Here is a 20,696-nt window from a genome sequence, read left to right as displayed (position 1 = left end):
ATATGTATGTATATATGTATATAAAGGTATATACAGTATAGGTATATATGTATGTATATATGTATATAAAGGTATATACAGTATAGGTATATATGTATGTATATATGTATATAAAGGTATATACAGTATAGGTATATATGTATGTATATATGTATATAAAGGTATATACAGTATAGGTATATATGTATGTATATATGTATATAAAGGTATATACAGTATAGGTATATATGTATGTATATATGTATATAAAGGTATATACAGTATAGGTATATATGTATGTATATATGTATATAAAGGTATATACAGTATAGGTATATATGTATGTATATATGTATATACAGTATAGGTATATATGTATGTATATATGTATATAAAGGTATATACAGTATAGGTATATATGTATGTATATATGTATATAAAGGTATATACAGTACAGGTATATATGTATGTATATATGTATATAAAGGTATATACAGTACAGGTATATATGTATGTATATATGTATATAAAGGTATATACAGTATAGGTATATATGTATGTATATATGTATATAAAGGTATATACAGTACAGGTATATATGTATGTATATATGTATATAAAGGTATATACAGTACAGGCGTAATGTGATCAAACTTTCTTGTTCCTGTCAAAAGTCTAGCAGCCGCATTTTGTACCAACTGTAATCTTTTAATGCTAGACATGGGGAGACCCGAAAATAATACGTTACAGTAATCGAGACGAGACGTAACAAAAGCATGGATAATGATCTCAGCGTCTTTAGTGGACAGAATGGAGCGAATTTTAGCGATATTACGGAGATGAAAGAAGGCCGTTTTAGTAACGCTTTTAATGTGTGACTCAAAGGAGAGAGTTGGGTCAAAGATAATACCCAAATTCTTTACCGTGTCACCTTGTTTAATTGTTTGGTTGTCAAATGTTAAAGTTGTATTATTAAATAGAGGTCGGTGTCTAGCAGGACCGATAATCAGCGTTTCCGTTTTTTTGGCGTTGAGTTGCAAAAAGTTAGCGGACATCCATTGTTTAATTTCATTAAGACACGCCTCCAGCTGACTACAATCCGGCGTGTTGGTCAGCTTTAGGGGCATGTAGAGTTGGGTGTCATCAGCATAACAGTGAAAGCTAACACCGTATTTGCGTATGATGTCACCCAGCGGCAGCATGTAGATGCTGAAGAGTGCAGGGCCAAGGACCGAACCCTGGGGAACTCCACACGTTACCTTAACGTAGTCCGAGGTCACATTGTTATGGGAGACACACGTGGAGTTATTTATTTCACAAAAAAAGGTGAAATAACTGAAAGCATGTTTTATAGTCTAATTTCTTCAAAATAGCCACCCTTTGCTCTGATTACTTTTTCGCACACTCTTGGCATTCTCTCGATGAGCTTCAAAGAGGTAGTCACCTGAAATGGGTTTCACTTCACAGGTGTGCTTGAAGCTCATCGAGAGAATGGCAAGAGTGTGCAAAGCAGTAATCTGAGCAACAAAGAGGGGCTACTTTGAAGAATCTAGAGCAGGGGTCACCAACCTTTTTGAAACCAAGAGCTACTTCTTGGGTACTGATTAATGCCAAGGGCTACCAGTTTGATACACACTTAAATAAATTGCCAGAAATAGCCAATTTTCTCAATTTACCTGCTGAAGCCCGCCTTCCACCCGATTGTAGCTGAGATAGGCACCAGCGACCCCAAAAGGGAATAAGCGGTAGAAAATGGATGGGGATATATATATATATATATATATTATATATATACATATAAAAAATGGGTATTTCTGTCTGTCATTCTGTCGTACATTTTTTTTTCTTTTACAGAAGGTTTTTTGTAGAGAATTAATGATGAAAAAACACCTCATTGAACGGTTTAAAAGAGGAGTAAACAGAAAAAAAAGGAAAATAAATTTTGAAACATAGTTTATCTTCAATTTCGACTCTTTAAAATTCAAAATTCACCCGAAAAAAAAAGAAGAGAAAAACCAGCTAATTCGAATCTTTTTTTAAAAATTAAAAAAATAATTTGTAATTTTTCCTGATTAAGATTAATTTTAGAATTTTGATGAAATATTTTAAATAGGTTAAAATCCAATCTGCACTTTGTTAGAATATATATATATATATATTTTATTTATTTATTTTTTTTTATTTATTTTTTTTTATATATTTTTTTTTTTTTTTTTTTTTATTTTTTTTTTTTTTTTTTTTTTTATATAGCGCTTTTCTCTAGTGACTCAAAGCGCTTTACATATATATAACAAATTGGACCAAGCTATATATCTAACAAAGACAAATCTTTATTTCTTCTAGATTTTCCAGAACAAAAATGTTCAAAGAGATTCAAAAGACTTTGAAATAAGATTTAAATTTGATTTTAAAGATTTTCTAGATTTGCCAAAATAATTTTTTTGAATTTTAATCATAATAAGTATGAAGAAATATTTCACAAATAATCTTCATCGAAAAAACAGAAGCTAAAATGAAGAATTAAATTAAAATAATTTTTATTCTTTACAATAAAAAAAATACTTGAACATTGATTTAAATTGTCAGGAAAGAAGAGGAAAGAATTTAAAAGGTAAAAAAGTATATGTGTTTAAAAATCCTAAAATCATTTTTAAGGTTGTATTTTTTCTCTAAAATCGTCTTTCTGAAAGTTATAAGAAGCAAAGTAAACAAATAAATGAATTTATTTAAACAAGTGAAGAACAAGTCTTTAAAATATTTTCTTGGATTTTCAAATTCTATTTGAGTTATGTCCCTCTTAGAATTAAAAATATCGAGCAAAGCGAGACCAGCTTGCTAGTAAATAAATAAAATTGAAAAAATAGAGGCAGCTCACTGGTAAGTGCTGCTATTTGAGCTATTTTTAGAACAGGCCAGCGGGCGACTCATCTGGTCCTTACGGGCACCGCGTTGGTGACCCCTGATCTAGAATATAAAACATGTTTTAAGTCATTTCAACTTTCTTGTTAAGTACATAACCCCGAATGTGTTCATTCATAGTTGTGATGCCTTCAGTGACAATCTACAATGTAAATAGTCATGAAAATAAAGAAAATGCACTGAATAAGGAGTGTCCAAACTTTTGGCTTGTACTGTAGGTACATTCCCTGCTTAGGCTGCTGCCCCCACAACCCAAACTCTGATAAGCGGAAGAAGACGAATGGATGGATGGATATAGTTACATATTTTGCCCAATTGTCACCCTTGTTTTGTGCAGCGGTTCAAGAGTAATACGAGGTGAACAACAGTTTTTTTACACCCACCTACTTCTTTCTATTTTGGCTGAATATGTCTAAATAATTGCAAACTCATCAGTAATATTCAGCAATTACTCATCCCCAGAGGTGCATTCTGTAGGGCATATGTCATAAGTGTCTTTGTCATCATTTTAGTATTACGAAAAGGGGGGAGAGAGAATCAATCAATCAATGTTTATTTATATAGCCCCAAATCACAAATGTCTCAAAGGACTGCACAAATCATTACGACTACAACATCCTCGGAAGAACCCACAAAAGGGCAAGGAAAACTCACACCCAGTGGGCAGGGAGAATTCACATCCAGTGGGACGCCAGTGACAATGCTGACTATGAGAAACCTTGGAGAGGACCTCAGATGTGGGCAACCCCCCCCCCTCTAGGGGACCGAAAGCAATGGATGTCGAGCGGGTCTAACATGATACTGTGAAAGTTCAATCCATAGTGGATCCAAGACAGCAGTGAGAGTCCCGTCCACAGGAAACCATCTCAAGCGGATCAGCAGCGTAGAGATGTCCCCAACCGATACAGGCGAGCGGTCCATCCTGGGTCTCGACTCTGGACAGCCAGTACTTCATCCATGGTCATCGGACCGGACCCCCTCCACAAGGGAGGGGGGGACATAGGAGAAAGAAAAGAAGCGGCAGATCAACTGGTCTAAAAAGGAGGTCTATTTAAAGGCTAGAGTATACAGATGAGCAGTATTTATTTCATCAGTCTAGTTCAGTGGTTCTCAACCTTTTTTCAGTCCCTGTGAACATTTTTTTTAATTCAAGTACTAAATAATCAGAGCAAAGCATTTTTGGTTGAAAAAAAGAGATAAAGAAGTAAAATATAAAATATTGCTCATTTGTAGTGGTCTTTCTTGAACTATATGGAAAAAAAGATATGCAAATAAGTAAAAACTTGTTGAAAAATAAACAAGTGATTCAATTATAAATAAAGATTTCTACACATAGAAGTAATCATCAACTTAAAGTGTCCTCTTTGGGGATTGTAATAGAGATCCATCAAGATTCATCTTCTTCCGCTTAACCGAGGTCGGGTCGCGGGGGCAACAGCCTAAGCAGGGAAACCCAGACTTCCCTCTCCCCAGCCACTTCGTCCAGCTCTTCCCGGGGGATCCCGAGGCGTTCCCAGGCCAGCCGGGAGACATAGTCTTCCCAACGTGTCCTGGGTCTTCCCCGTGGTCTCCTACCGGTTGGAATAGAGATCCACGAACTTAATTCTAAACATTTCTTCACAAAAAAAGAAATATTTAACATCAATATTTAGGGAACATGTCCACAAAAAATCGAGCTGTCAACACTGAATATTGCATTGTTGCATTTCTTTCAGGGGCAGGGTTCTTGAGGGTGCATGGGAGTTTGCCCAACCAGTCTACATGTGCTTTGTGGACTTGGAGAAGGCATTGGACCGTGTCCCTCGGGAAGTCCTGTGGGGAGTGCTCAGAGAGTATGGGGTATCGGACTGTCTTATTGTGGCGGTCCTCTCCCTGTATGATCAGTGTCAGACCTTGGTCCGCATTGCCGGAAGTAAATCGAACACATTTCCAGTGAGGGTTGGACTCCGCCAAGGCTGTCCTTTGTCACCGATTCTGTTCATAACTTTTATGGACAGAATTTCTAGGCGCAGTCAAGGCGTTGAGGGGTTCCGGTTTGGTGACCGCAGGATTAGGTCTCTGCTTTTTGCAGATGATGTGGTCCTGATGGCTTCATCTGACCGGGATCTTCAGCTCTCACTGGATCGGTTCGCAGCCGAGTGTGAAGCGACCGGAATGAGAATCAGCACCTCCAAGTCCCAGTCCATGGTTCTCGCCCGGAAAAGGGTGGAATGCCATCTCCGGGTTGGGGAGGAGACCCTGCCCCAAGTGGAGGAGTTCAAGTACCTGGGAGTCTTGTTCACGAGTGAGGGAAGAGTGGATCGTGAGATCGACAGGCGGATCGGTGCGGCGTCTTCAGTAATGCGGACGTTGTACCGATCCGTTGTGGTGAAGAAGGAGCTGAGCCGGAAGGCAAAGCTCTCAATTTACCGGTCGATCTACGTTCCCATCCTCACCTATGGTCATGAGCTTTGGGTCATGACCGAAAGGATAAGATCACGGGTACAAGCGGCCCAAATGAGTTTCCAGGTCTCTCCCTTAGAGATAGGGTGAGAAGCTCTGCCATCCGGGAGGAACTCAAAGTAAAGCCGCTGCTCCTCCACATCAAGAGGAGCCAGATGAGGTGGTTCGGGCATCTGGTCAGGATGCCACCCAAACGCCTCCCTAGGGAGGTGTTTAGGGCACGTCCAACCGGTAGGAGGCCACGGGGAAGACCCAGGACACGTTGGGAAGACTATGTCTCCCGGCTGGCCTGGGAACGCCTCGGGATCCCCCGGGAAGAGCTAGACGAGGTGGCTGGGGAGAGGGAAGTCTGGGTTTCCCTGCTTAGGCTGTTGCCCCCGCGACCCGACCTCGGATAAGCGGAAGAAGATGGATGGATGGATGGATGGAATTTCTTTTCACAGTTTATGAACTTACATTCATATTTTGTTGAAGTATTATTCAGTAAATATATTTATAAAGGATTTTTGAATTGTTGCTATTTTTAGAATATTTAAAAAAAAAATCTGACGTACCCCTTGGCATACCTTCAAGTACCCCCAGGGGTACGCGTACCCCCATTTGAGAACCACTGGTCTAGTTAACTATCGCAACATTTGTACCAAATGTGATTATTTTTTTGCACACGCAAAATTGCTCAAAACAAAAGCAATTCGAAACCATTCACATTTAAATGGCCGAGAGTCAGTGGGCGGCCGAGGGTGGAGTCGGCTCTCTTGGTTGCTTTGTTGGGTCCGCTCCTGTCTCTGGACATGCTCCCCCTATGGAACACCAAAAAGTCCACCACAGTGTATATGTTTTTGTTTGTTTTACTTTTGTAGCTGAGATAGGCACCAGCGGCCCCCGCGACCCCAAAGGGAATAAGTGGTAGAAAATTGGATGGATGGATGGATTGATACTTTTGTAGCTGTATGTAGAAATGGTTGGTTAAATCAGCTCTGCTCTTTTAGTGTCTTTGATGTTCTTTAATGTTTGATGTCTCCCTCTTACAAGTCGCTCACTAAATGGTAACACCCGAATAAGTTTTTATACTTGTTTAAGTTGGAGTTAATGTTAATCAATTCATGTGCTATGGTTATGAGGTTTTTTTTTCCCCCTTGGCCTCAGTTTGGACCCCCTCTCCAGAAGCTTGGCTTCTTTAAATGATTGATTGATACTTTTATTATTAGATTACACAGTTCAGTACATATTCCGTACAATTGACCACTAAATGGTAACACCCCAATAAGTTTTTCAACTTGTTTAAGTCAGGGTCCGCGTAAATCAACTCATGGTATAAATATATACTATCAACATAATGCAGTCATCATGAATTGATTAACGTGGACCCCGACTTAAACAAGTTGAAAAACTTATTGGGGTGTTACCATTTAGTGGTCAATTGTACGGAATATGTACTGTACTGTGCAATCTACTAATAAAAGTATCAATCAATCAATCAATCACACAAGTTAATCATCAGATTATATACATTGAATTATTTAAAATAATTACACTCCTTTTCGGACATGATGTAAAGTAAAATGATATGAAATTGTGTGATGTATTATGCTCTAAGTCAGTGGTTCTCAAATAGGGGTACTTGAAGGTATGCCAAGGGGTACGTGAGATTTTTTTTCAATATTCTAAAAATAGCAACAATTCAAAAATTCTTTACAAATATATTTATTGAATAATACTTCAACCAAATATGAATGTAAGTTCATAAACTATGAAAAGAAATACAACAATGCAATATTCAGTGTTGACAGCTCGATTTTTTGTGGACATGTTCCATAAATATTGATGTTAAATATTTATTTTTTTGTGAAGAAATGTTTAGAATTAAGTTCATGGATCTCTATTACAATCCTTAAAGAGGACACTTTAAGTTGATGATTACTTCTATGTGTAGAAATCTTTATTTAGAATTGAATCACTTGTTTATTTCTCAACAAGTTTTTAGTTATTTTTATGTTTTTCCCAAATAGTTCAAGAAAGACCACTACAAATGAGCAATATTTTGCACTGTTATACAATTTCATAAATCAGAAACTGATGACATAGTGCTGTATTTTACTTATTTATCTCTTTTTTCCAACCAGAAATGCTTTGCTCTGCTTAGTACAGGGGTCACCAGATGAGTCACCCGCTGGCCTGTTCTAAAAATAGCTCAAATAGCAGCACTTACCAGTGAGCTCCCTCTATTTTTTGAATTTTATTTATTTACTAGCAAGCTGGTCTCGCTTTGCTCGACATTTTTAATTCTAAGAGAAACAAAACTCAAACACAATTTGAAAATCCCCAAAAATATTTCAAAGACTTGGTCTTCACTTGTTTAAATAAATTCATTTATTTTTTTTACTTTGCTTCTTATAACTTTCAGAAAGACAATTTTAGAGAAAAAATACAACCTTAAAAATGATTTTAGGATTTTTAAACACATACACCTTTTTACCTTTTAAATTTCTTTCCTGACCATTTAAATCAATGTTTAAGTACATTTTTTTTATTTAAAAAAATAATAATAAATACATTTCAATTTAATTCTTCATTTTAGCTTCTGTTTTTTCGACGAAGAATATTTGTGAAATATTTCTTCAAACTTATGATTAAAATTCAAAAAAATTATTCTGGCAAATCTAGAAAATCCGTAGAATAGAATTTAAATCTTATTTCAAAGTCTTTTGAATTTCTTTAAAAAAAATCAATTCTGGAAAATCTAGAAGAAATGATGATTTGTCTTTGTCAGAAATATAGCTTGGTCCAATTTGTTATATATTCTAACAAAGTGCAGATTGGATTTTAACCTATTTAAAACATGTCATCAAAATTCTAAAATTCATCTTATTCAGGCAAAAATACTAATAGTGTTCTATAAAAAATGTTTTTAATTTGTTCAAAAAGATTCGAATAAGCTGGTTTTTCTCTTCATTTTTTTCGGTTGAATTTTGAATTTTAAAGAGTCGAAATTGAAGATAAACTATGTTTCAAATTTTATTTTTCATTTTTTTCGTGTTTTCTCCTTTTTTAAACCGTTCAGTCTATCCATCCATCCATCCATTTTCTACCGCGTATTCCCTTTCGGGGTCGCGGGGGGCGCTGGCGCCTATCTCAGCTACAATCGGGCGGAAGGCAGGGTACACCCTGGACAAGTCGCCACCTCATCGCAGGGCCAACACAGATAGACAGACAACATTCACACTCACATTCACACACTAGGGCCAATTTAGTGTTGCCAATCAACCTATCCCCAGGTGCATGTCTTTGGAAGTGGGAGGAAGCCGGAGTACCCGGAGGGAACCCACGCAGTCACGGGGAGAACATGCAAACTCCACACAGAAAGATTCCGAGCCTGGATTTGAACCCAGGACTGCAGGACCTTCGTATTGTGAGGCAGACGCACTAACCCCTCTGCCACCGTGAAGCCCCGTTCAGTCTAGTGTTTTTTCATCTTTTATTCTCTACAAAAAACCTTCCGTAAAAGGAAAAAAAATGTATGACAGACTGACTGACAGAAATACCCTTTTTTTTTAATATAGATAGATTTATTTATTAAAGGTAAATTGAGCAAATTGGTTATTTCTGGCAATTTATTTAAGTGTGTATCAAACTGGTAGCCCTTTGCATTAATCAGTACCCAATAAGTTTTTGATTGATAAATAGACTCCCTTTTTAGACCAGTTGATCTGCCGTTTCTTTTCTTTTTCTTCTATGTCCCACTCTCCCTTGTGGAGGGGGGTCCGGTCCGATCCGGTGGCCATGTACTGCTCGCCTGTGTATCGGCTGGGGACATCTCTGCGCTGCTGATCCGCCTCCGCTTGGGATGGTTTCCTGCTGGCTCCGCTGTGAACGGGACTCTCGCTGCTGTGTTGGATCCGCTTTGGACTGGACTCTCGCGACTGTGTTGGATCCATTATGGATTGAACTTTCACAGTATCATGTTAGACCCGCTCGACATCCATTGCTTTCCTCCTCTCCAAGGTTCTCATAGTCATCATTGTCACCGACGTCCCACTGGGTGTGAGTTTTCCTTGCTCTTATGTGGGCCTACCGAGGATGTCGTAGTGGTTTGTGCAGCCCTTTGAGACACTAGTGATTTAGGGCTATATAAGTGAACATTGATTGATTGATTGAAAAAGGTTAGTGACCCCTGGATTAGGGGGTACTTGAATTAACAAAATGTTCACAGGAGGTACATCACTGAAAAAAGGTTGCGAACCACTGCTCTTAAGTGTGTTCATGTTCGAAATAAAACTAAAGAAAGAAACAAAACAACATCGCCACCTCGTGTTAGCAAAACGACACCATTGTGATACAAAAAACTACAATTCCCAGCTTCCGCGGCGTCGTGACGTCAGAGTCTACGTAACGGGCAGCTCCCCGGATGCGGCTGTGATTGACCATCCCAGGCAGAGGCGATCGCTTGCTAAGTGGCGGTAAGTGTCGAAGTGCTTTAAATATCCCCGTTAACGCATACCGTCGCGTCTAAAACAAAGTTCACGGTGTAGCCAATATTCTGCCGTGTCGGGTTCTGTACGCGTCGTCTGGAGCGGCGGCGTGAAGTGAATTCATCAAGGTGTTTGCTAACTGGCTAGCTATCGGGGATGCTAGTTCCTTAGCACGATGCTAAGCCGAGTGGGGAACGCCTAGTGCCGCCCGACATCAGCCACAGATAACAACCACACCTGATATACATCACATCTCTTAAACGCACCTTAGTATCCACTCGGTGGAGGAGCCGGTTTTGCAGCTTATCTCGCTAACATTTACACACCACGACTAGCGAACACAAAAGGGAATAAGCGGTAGGAAATGGATGGATTAGCGAACATAGCGGCGGTTAGCTTGTTTGCTAGCGAACCGAGTAGATTGTACCTGTTTGTAGTAATATCAATCAATCAATCAATGTTTACTTATATAGCCCTAAATCATTAGTGTCTCAAAGGGCTGCACAAACCACCACGACATCCTCGGTAGGCCCACATAAGGGCAAGGAAAACTCACACCCAGTGGGACGTCGGTGACAATGATGACTATGAGAACCTTGGAGAGGAGGAAAGCAATGGATGTCGAGCGGGTCTAACATGATACTGTGAAAGTTCAATCCATAATGGATCCAACACAGTCGCGAGAGTCCAGTCCAAAGCGGATCCAACACAGTCGCGAGAGTCCAGTCCAAAGCGGAGCCAGCAGGAAACCATCCCAAGCGGAGGCGGATCAGCAGCGCAGAGATGTCCCCAACCGATACACAGGCAAGCAGTACATGGCCACCGGATCGGACCGGACCCCCTCCACAGGGGAGAGTGGGACATAGAAGAAAAAGAAAAGAAAAGAAACAGCAGATCAACTGGTCTAAAAAGGGAGTCTATTTAAAGGCTAGAGTATACAAATGAGTTTTAAGGTGAGACTTAAATGCTTCTACTGAGGTGGCATCTCGAACTGTTACCGGGAGGGCATTCCAGAGTACTGGAGCCCGAACGGAAAACGCTCTATAGCCCGCAGACTTTTTTTGGGCTTTGGGAATCACTAACAAGCCGGAGTCCTTTGAAGGCAGATTTCTTGCCGGGACATATGGTACAATACAATCGGCAAGATAGGATGGAGCTAGACCGTGTAGTATTTTATACGTAAGTAGTACAACCTTAAAGTCACATCTTAAGTGCACAGGAAGCCAGTGCAGGTGAGCCAGTATAGGTATATATGTATGTATATATGTATATAAAGGTATATACAGTATAGGTATATATGTATGTATATATGTATATAAAGGTATATACAGTATAGGTATATATGTATGTATATATGTATATAAAGGTATATACAGTATAGGTATATACGTATGTATATATGTATATAAAGGTATATACAGTATAGGCGTAATGTGATCAAACTTTCTTGTTCTTGTCAAAAGTCTAGCAGCCGCATTTTGTACCAACTGTAATCTTTTAATGCTAGACATGGGGAGACCCGAAAATAATACGTTACAGTAGTCGAGACGAGACGTAACAAACGCATGGATAATGATCTCAGCGTCTTTAGTGGACAGAATGGAGCGAATTTTAGCGATATTACGGAGATGAAAGAAGGCCGTTTTAGTGGTAGTCCAAAGTTATTATTAATCATTGCCCTTATTTATCCCTATTGTTTTGTTGTGGGGCAGACTGGCTCGTACATGCAGGCTGAAATCCAACACTGTTGCCATTTTCATTAAAAAAGTAGTGTACATCCATCCATTTCTACCGCTGGTCCTTTTTTAGGGTGGCGGGGGGTGTGCTGGGACTTATCTCAGCTGCGTTCGGGCGGAAGACGGCGTACACCCTGGACAAGTCGCCACCTCATCACAGTATGCAGTTACCCTATAAAGGGGTCTTTCTATTTAAAATAACCATCCATCCATTCATCCATTTTTCTACCGCTTATTCCCCTTTGGGGTCGCGGGGCGGGGCGCTGGTGCCCATCTCAGCTACAATCGGGTGGAAGGCGGCGTACACCCTGGACAAGTCGCCACCTCATCACAGTATGCAGTTACCCTATAAAGGGGTCTTTCTATTTAAAATAACCATCCATCCATTCATTCATTTTCTACCGCTTATTCCCCTTTGGGGTTGCGGGGGGGGGGGGGGGGGGGGGGGCGGGCGCTGGTGCCCATCTCAGCTACAATCGGGTGGAAGGCGGAGTACACCCTGGACAAGTCGCCACCTCATCACAGAATGCTGTTACCCTTTAAATGGGTCTTTCTATTTAAAATAACCATCCATCCATTCATCCATTTTCTACCGCTTATTCCCCTTTGGGGTCGCGGAGGGCCCTGGTGCCTATCTCAGCTACAATCGGGTGGAAGGCGGAGTACACCCTGGACAAGTCGCCACCTCATCATTCAAAAATAATCAATCAATGTTTGTTTATATAGCCCTAAATCACAAGTGTCTCAAAGGGCTGCACAAACCACAACGACATCCTCAGTAGAGCCCGCATTAGGGCAAGGAAAAACTCACCCCAACTATGACTATGAGAAACCTTGGAGAGGACCGCATATCCCCCTATGGGGGCCAAAAGCAATGGATGTCGAGCGGGTCTAACATGATATTGTGGAAGTCCAATCCATAGTGGATCTAACATAACCGTGAGAGTCCAGTCCAAAGGGGATCTAATATAGTAGCGAGAGTCCCATCCATAGTAGAGCCAGCAGGAAACCATCCCAAGCGCAGGCGGATGAGCAAGGCAGCCGATACACAGGCGAGCGGTCCATCCTGGGTCCCGACTCTGGACGATTAAACCCTTTTGTCTCTTTAAACAATCCATCCTTCCATTTTCTACTGCTTGTCCCTTTTTGGGGTCGCGGGGGGTCGCTGGAGCCTATCTCAACTGCATTTGGGCGGAAGGCGGCGTACACCCTGGACAAGACTTAAGACTTTACTGATGTATTTTATTTTCATTATGTCAGCAGCTATCTCCCCATATGGTAGATGTTCACGTAATGAACTTTGCGCGAGTCCGCCATTTTTTCAGTTTTAGTCTCAAGTTATTGTTAATAATTTCTCTATTTTCCTCTATTTATTGTCTTGTGGGGAAGACCGGCTCTTTCATAAAAAGTAGCGTATGGTTCTAACTAGGGCTGGGCGATATATCGATATATATGATGTAACGCGGGTTTGTCTCTGTGCGATATAGAAAATGACTATATCGTAATATTTGAGTATACGTTCTCACGCAGTTGCTTTTAACTGCAGACTCTTCTCACTCTTTCCTGTCTCTCCTCACAGACAAGCAGGTGCACATTCTTACATACGTCACGTCATACGTCACATACGTGTCCGCCCTCGCAGAGCAGAGAGGTAGCATACTGGGCTACGTTAGCTGCTAACGTAGTTGTACGAGAGAAACAAGGTACGGATCTGGTAACAAATGAAGGAAGAATTAATTCCCCCCCAAAAAAACAGCAGGGTTTCCATCGTCTGGCGGTGGTTCGGCTTCAAGTGGGAATATGTCCAACAGACAACCGTAATTTGTCAAGTGTGGGGGGCAAAAGCGTTGCTATAAAAAGTAGCATTACTGCTAATCTGTAGCATCATTTGGAAAGTCACTCGCTAGAGAATGAAGAGAATTTCATAACCGTAGTAACATATCACATAGTGAAGGACGAATACTATTTGATTTCCTATTATGCAGCTCATTTTTATTTGACACTTAAAATGTCTGACAATCTTGCATTTTGTTTTGGAAACGACTTGAAAGTTTGTGCCATTGCTTTATAACTTCAATAAATACACTTTTGGTCAGTTGACTTAGTTGTGATTTCCCTCTCTGCGTGAAAGTTTAAAAGTAGCATATATGAATGCAGTATGAAGAAGAATGTTTTAATGTAGACACATTTAATCATCATACTGCTGTGATTATATGTAACAAGTGTTCATTCAAGGCCAAGGCAAAATATCGTAATATATATCGTATATCGCGATATGGCCTAAAAATATCGTGATGTTAAAAAAAGGCAATATCGCCCAGCCCTAGTTCTAGCTTATATATGTGTCGGTAAACTAAATATGTAAATGCTAAAAACTACAACATGCCAGATAGGGAGGAGACGCCTGTAAGAGAGCTTTGACACATAAATAAAGCTCCCCACATAACACAACATTCTGAAGAGATCGTCAGAAAGCGACTTAAAGATAGTCTGACTTAGGGCTGGGCAATATGGCCTTTTTTTAATATCTCGATATTTTAGGCCATATCGTGATACACAATATATATCTCAATATTTTGCCTTGGCCTTGAATGAACACTTGATGCATATAATCACAGCAGTATGATGATTACATGTGTATACATTATAACATTCTTCTTCATACTGCATTGATATACGCTCATTTTAAACTTTCATGCAGAGAAGGAAATCGCAACTCAGAGTCAATTGACCAAAACAGTTATTGAGCAATGGCACAAACGTTCATGTCATTTCCAAAACAGAAAGTGCAAGATTGTCAGAGACATTTTAAATGTCAAATCCAAATGAGCTGTATAATAGAAAATGAAATAGTATTCTTCCTTCACTATGTGGTAGGTTACTACGGATGTTATTAAATTCTGTTGTTGACTAGGTTTTTCATACGGTGTTGATCTGGAAATGTTTGCCTCTACGTTTTGATGGTGACTTTTCAAATGATGCTACATATTAGCAGTAATGCTACTTTTTCTAGCAACACTTTTGGCCCACACTTTACAAATTACGGTTGTCTGTTCGACATATTCCCACTTGAAGCCAAACCACGGCCAGACAATGGACCCCCTGCTGTTTTTCTTGGGATTTAATTATTCCTTCATCCACGCCTTCTTTCTCTCGTATTACCACTCGCACGGCTCCGCTAGCACCACAGCTAACGTTACCCATGCTGCTACCTCTCTGCTCCGCGAGGGCGTATACGTATGTGACGTATGTAAGGAGGTGCGCTTGTCTGTGAGAAGGAGACACAGGAAAGAGTGACAATAGCCTGTTGTGTAATGCACGCAGTGAAAAGCAACTGCGTGAGAACGTATACTCGAATATCATGATAGTCATCACATAGCTAATCGTCATTTATATATCGTGTATATCGATATATCGCCCAGCTCTATGTACATCCATCCATTCATTTTCTACCACATGTCCCTTTTTTGGGGTGGCGGGGGGTGCTTGGGCCTATCTCAGCTGCGTTCGGGTGGAAGGCGGTGTACACCCTGGACAAGTCGCAACCTCATCACAGTATGCAGTTACCCTTTAATATGCAAAATAAACTTTTCTTACACGTTTGTAGCTGTTTGTGTATGGATCCTCATACCATCCAAAATTTGAATTCAAACCACAAAGTCATAAAACCTTTTTGTCTCATTTTAAATAAGCTTTTAGGAATTTGAGACTTTAGTGATGTTATTTTACCTTAATTATGTCAGAAGATATCTCCATCTATGGTAGAGATTCACCTAATGAACTTTGCGCGAGTCCGCTATTTTTATTCAGTTGTAGTCCAGTTATTGTTAATAATTTCTCTATTTTTCTCTATCATCTTGTTGAGGGGCAGACTGGCTCGTGCATGCACATGCATGATGAAATCCTCCATTGTTGCCATTTTTCATAAAAAGTAGCGTGTAGTTCTAACTTATATCTGTCGGTAGACTAAATATGTAAGTGCTGAAAACTACAACATGCCAAATAGGGTGGAGACGCCTGGAGGGGAGCTTTGACACGTACATAAAGCGCCCCACAAAACACAACATTCTGAAGAAACAGTCAAAAAGCGACTTAAAGATGGTCTGACTGTAAAACATAATTTTGCAAAATTAAAACATCATATTATGACTCATTTAAGTCAAGCTGTCAGTTCTACTTCAGGCTATGAGGAAACACAAAAGAGTAAGATTAAGTATTCCCACCAATTTTCTACCGCTTGTCCCTTTTGGGGGTTTTGGAGGGGGGGTGCTGCAGCCTATCTCAGTTGCGTTCAGGCAGAAGGCGGCATACACTCTAGACAAGTCGCCACCTCATCACAGTCCTAAATTGAATGTGTCGGTAGACTAAATATGTAAGTGCTAAAAACTACAACATGCCAGATAGGGTGGAGACACCTGGAAGAGGGCTTTGTGTCAGGTTCAAACACTTATGACATCTATTAAACAGACGAGAAGCAAGGAATCATGCAGAGACAGGGTTAAATATTCTCAATTGAGGAAAGACGTTATTTGGGCTTTCCTCTAGTTACAGATCCAAAAAAACGCTTTAAAAGTCCAGCCCACGTGCTTCCTCTATTTATTTGGGAGGTCCCTGGTTACATCACTGAAGCTGTCGCTGAGGGAAGGGGGTAATCTCAACAGCTCCAGTTAGACACAATATATGATTATACAAAAATGCAAATGTGCTGACAGTCGTGATATCACCTTGTCTCTGCTCTGTCTGCATCACGGTACTCGATGTTCGGCCTTGGCATTCAGCAGGCCGATTCTAGAAACAAACATTAATAGGAGACTGGCTTGCAATCTTTTGGATTGCCAGCTTTGCATAGACAAAGAAAAATACAGCTTGAGCACAATTGATAATAACTATAGCAACGGCCCTTGAACATAAGAGTTGTGTGAAATTGTATACATAATTATTCCAACACTTTGACACTTAAATAAATCCCCCCACAAAACAAAACATTCTAAAGAAAGTCAGAAAGCGACTTAAAGGTGGTCTGACTGTAAAAAATAATTTTGCAAAATTAAAACATCATATTATGACTCGTTTAAGTCAAGCTGTCAGTTAGTTCTACTTCAGGCTATGAGGAAACACAAAAAAATAAGTTTAAGTATTATTTTCATCTAATCATAGCATGTGCACAGACTTACAACATGCAGTGCCGTAAATACTGTTAAAATCATTTCAAAGGTCAAAAGTTTTTTTCTCTGAATCAATAGTGTGCAGGTGTACCTAATGTGGTGACCAGGTGAATCTCATGCTTACGAAGTTTGTTTTTGACCGTTTCTGGAAAAACAAAACACACGTGACGATTTCGATGTATACAGTATATTTAAACAGTGTACATTTTCAAAAGATAAATGATGATGCTTATGAACGCCATTTAAGTTCTGTCTTGTTAATTTTGACAGGGTAGGGATGCCTGGAAGAGGGCTTTGACACTTAAATAAAATCACCCACTAAAGACAACATTCTGAAGAAAACGACTTAAAGATGGTCTGACTGTAAAACATAATTTTGCGAAATTATATCATCATATTTTGACCTCTTTAGGTCAAGCTGTCAGTTCTACTTCAGGCTATAAGAAAATACCGAAAAGCAAGATGAAGTATTATTTTCATCTAATCATGGCATGTGCACAGACATTAAAAGCATTTTAAGTTTTTTCTCTGAAGCCATCAAGTGTGCAGGTGTACCTAATGTTGTGACCGGGTGAATCTATCTGTTTACGGAGTGATTCGTAGGGTACTTTTAATAGTTCCATTGTAGTGTTTATGACGGAATTATGAAATGAAATCATTTAATTTGGGGTTACCTAGGTGCCCTTGTTTGTTTGCAGGTGCTGCAGCCCCAGTGGTCGTTGGCAGGATGCAGACCATAAAGTGTGTGGTTGTTGGCGATGGGGCAGTGGGGAAAACCTGCCTACTCATCTCGTACACCACAAATGCCTTCCCAGAAGAATACATTCCAACAGTGTTTGACAACTACAGCGCTCAGATGAGCGTGGATGGCCGCACTGTCAGCCTCAATCTGTGGGACACAGCTGGCCAGGAGGAGTACGACCGCTTGCGTACTCTCTCCTATCCCCAAACCAACGTATTCATCATCTGCTTTTCCATCGGCAGTCCCTCCTCTCACGCCAACGTCCGGCACAAATGGCACCCGGAGGTGTCCCACCACTGCCCCAATGTGCCCATCCTGTTGGTGGGCACCAAGAGGGACCTGAGGGGCGACGTGGAGACGACCAAGAAGCTGAAGGAGCAAGGGTTGGCGCCCACGACCCAGCAACAGGGCAATGCCCTCGCCAAGCAAATCGGGGCTGTCAAATACATGGAGTGTTCCGCGCTGCTGCAGGAAGGCGTCCGGGAGGTGTTTGCAGAGGCGGTGAGAGCGGTGTTGTACCCCGTCACAAAAAAGAATGCCAAGAAATGCGTGCTTTTGTAATGAGGATTCCCGGATTTGGATTGCGGAGGGGTGCTATTGGAGTTCCACGGATGCAACGGATGACTGAAAGCAGTCACTTCCTGGCTGCTTCCAAGCAGTTTTGACGTCTTTATCAGCTCCTTATTTATCCTCAGGAGGACTTCACCCTAATGCCATCATCACCAAAGTGACTGCCAGAATGGGGGCGAGAAAAAACAAAGCAAATCTCTTATTTTGTCTTACATTTAAAATTTTGGTATTTACACTTTCTTCACTTGTTACACATGTTCTAGATGTATAGCTTTTCTGCTTCGCCTTGATAAGAATGCTGATAATGGTTGTCACAAGCCATAATTCCATCTAAACCAAGCTGAACTGTTTGACTGGAGAGATCTACTGTTGTTTAGGTGGAGAAATAGTGACTACCTCATACTCTTCACTTAGGTTTTTGCATCTGGCGAGTGTCGAGCAACTGCTTTGTGACATCTGCCGTTTAGTCGGCGAGTAGTAGCCGAGCAGATTTTCAATTTCAAGCAGCTTGAGTCCGGAGAAGGCGCGACAACCCCCAGACAAGGGCCAGTTCCCGGCGCATCACCAGTTTGCGCGGATTAGCGTTGAGCTCGCTGCTCAGTGTGGCGTGTTTGAGATGTCCATCCCGCCGCCCACGCATGGAAGAGCCAGCGGGCCTTTTCAAGATAAGCCCGTCTCATTAAAATCAGCCGACCATGCGTCTTTTAAGCCAAATTAAACCAAATTGCAACTGACCGAATAGGTTGTATTGCAGCTCGTCTATTTAAAATATGCCTCGGACTGACCTTGACACCTGAAACTCCTGAGATGAACATTCGGCAAGGTTTTCTTGATTGATTTTGGCAGAGTTAAGGATTGTATCGACATGGGAAGATTGTTCCGGGCTTCTGTTTGCCTAAAAAGATGAAAGCTTCCCTGAGGCGTTGCCATAAGTGGAGGTATGCACATATTTAGCTCAACTTCCCATAGTTGTTTCTTTGGACCGCAAACCAGTGACTCCACAGTGCCTCTGCTGGTCGCAGCCAAGTAGTGCACTCAGTTGCTTCAATGACGCGATTAATCGATTATCGTGCTCCTCCCTCTTGGAATCACAGACTGTATTTTCAAATCAGGAAATGTTGAATCGACTCAAACGGTTTTAATCTACTATGTGGCCAAAGTTGAATATATTTTGTAATATCCTCTGTTTATTAGATTGTTATTGTCAATGATCTCGCTCTCTCTTGCACCACATTAAATATGACCACTGCATATTTGACCCAGTATGTATCCTGTAATACTAGAACACGGTTTAACTGGCTCGTTCTAGTTCTTGTCTATTTCTTTCCATGTATTTCGTTACAAATAATCCCCTTATTGAATAAGACAAAAAAAAAAAGCAGTCATTGCTGTTGCTAAGTATATTTTTCTACAGCGTTTTAACTGTCCGGATTGACGGAAGGGAGCCTTTTTGCCTAACCCCACATGCCTTATCCAAACCAAAAGCCTCGGCGGTGCTATTTTGTCGACCCCAAATGTTGTCATTTCAATACCACAAGAGCGTTTAAATGCAGCTCCCCGCCAAGCTATGAATTTCACGTTTGTCAAGTCGAGCCTTACTTTCTTCCTGTCAGTAAGCACATTGCAGAACTCTATAAAACACGGCTGCAAAACTGACATGTCAACGCGCGGCCACAGTTCCTAACGCGTTGTGGTTTTAATCGCTAGCTGCAGGGACTGCTTCGGTGAAAGGTGCCTTCCCAGTTGATATGTTTTTAGCAATAAGTGCTTGGTTTCTTTAGCTTCACGCTGCCAGTAATATAACTTTTTGACTTGTACTGAATGAGTTTATTGCGGCCTGTAATAATAACAAAAGCGCAATAACATTTGAAAGGGCTGAACCAATGTGCATGGAAGTGCATAGTGTTGAATGTAGGTGCACAATTACACAAACTGTGGTCATTTTGTTCCCTTCCTCACCCTTGAACGTGTCCTGATTTCACTCGAAACAATACGATGGAAGTGGAACATAAACCCTGTGGGCTCTCTTGTTGTCTGTTGTCCCAGAGCCGTACGCTTTTACACTGGGAACTTGATCTGTAGAAATCTGTAATTGTTTTATATATAACAAAGCATATTTGTATAAATGAACTAACAGTGAGATATGACATTAAATTATGCTAAATAAAACGGTGGTTGAAACCAGTTTCGCTGTTGTGGTGTCAAGAAAGCAGAAAGTGTGCAGTTACCATGTGTGGCCGCTGGATGGCGTGTGTAGACCATGTCAAGTGTCGCTGATGTCTTCCATTTTTCAAAAGCCTTCCCCTGTACATTAAGAGTCAATGGTCTATTCCCCAAACGTTTTTCATCTTTTGCAGACAACACTGGTGTTCAATCAGTGACCAGCACTTAAAAGTCTGCAAGCTGTTTACTGTGAAAACTCCCCGTGACCTTTGGGCTGCTGGTTCTGATGACAGATGTGTCCGACCCCACCCCGAACTCATTACAACAGCACTGGTACCATATCTCTGTTTTACTACCATGTGTATTTGGGGCCAAATGGGACAGCATTTTATATTTAGATACTTACTTGAATATAAAAGTTAATGTACCAATGATAGTCAAACACGCTAGGTGTGGCAAAATTATTCTCTGCATTTGACCCATCACCCCCTTGGAGGTGAGGGGAGCAGTG

The 20,696-nt window shown here is 40.7% G+C and overlaps 1 protein-coding gene across 2 annotated transcripts; it reads left to right on the top strand.

Moving 5' to 3' along the window:
* Positions 1 to 9,663: 9,663 nt before the first annotated feature.
* rhogd (ras homolog gene family, member Gd) lies at positions 9,664 to 20,206 on the top strand. Of its 2 annotated transcripts, none has more exons than XM_061899752.1 (2): positions 9,664 to 9,797; positions 17,409 to 20,206. In XM_061899752.1, the coding sequence occupies exon 2, from the start codon at positions 17,438 to 17,440 to the stop codon at positions 18,011 to 18,013; it is 576 nt and encodes a 191-aa protein (XP_061755736.1). In that variant the 5' UTR covers positions 9,664 to 9,797; positions 17,409 to 17,437; the 3' UTR covers positions 18,014 to 20,206. The 2 variants fall into 2 exon arrangements, with proteins under 2 accessions (XP_061755736.1, XP_061755735.1); XM_061899751.1 differs by having other exon boundaries at positions 9,693 to 9,797; positions 17,389 to 20,206.
* The last annotated feature ends 490 nt before the right edge of the window (positions 20,207 to 20,696 follow it).

Source organism: Nerophis ophidion, linkage group LG05 (assembly GCF_033978795.1).
Source record: "Nerophis ophidion isolate RoL-2023_Sa linkage group LG05, RoL_Noph_v1.0, whole genome shotgun sequence".
Taxonomy (NCBI): domain Eukaryota; kingdom Metazoa; phylum Chordata; class Actinopteri; order Syngnathiformes; family Syngnathidae; genus Nerophis; species Nerophis ophidion.
The sequence above is the reverse complement of the archived record's forward strand: the minus strand, read 5'-3'. Positions and strand labels throughout refer to the sequence as shown.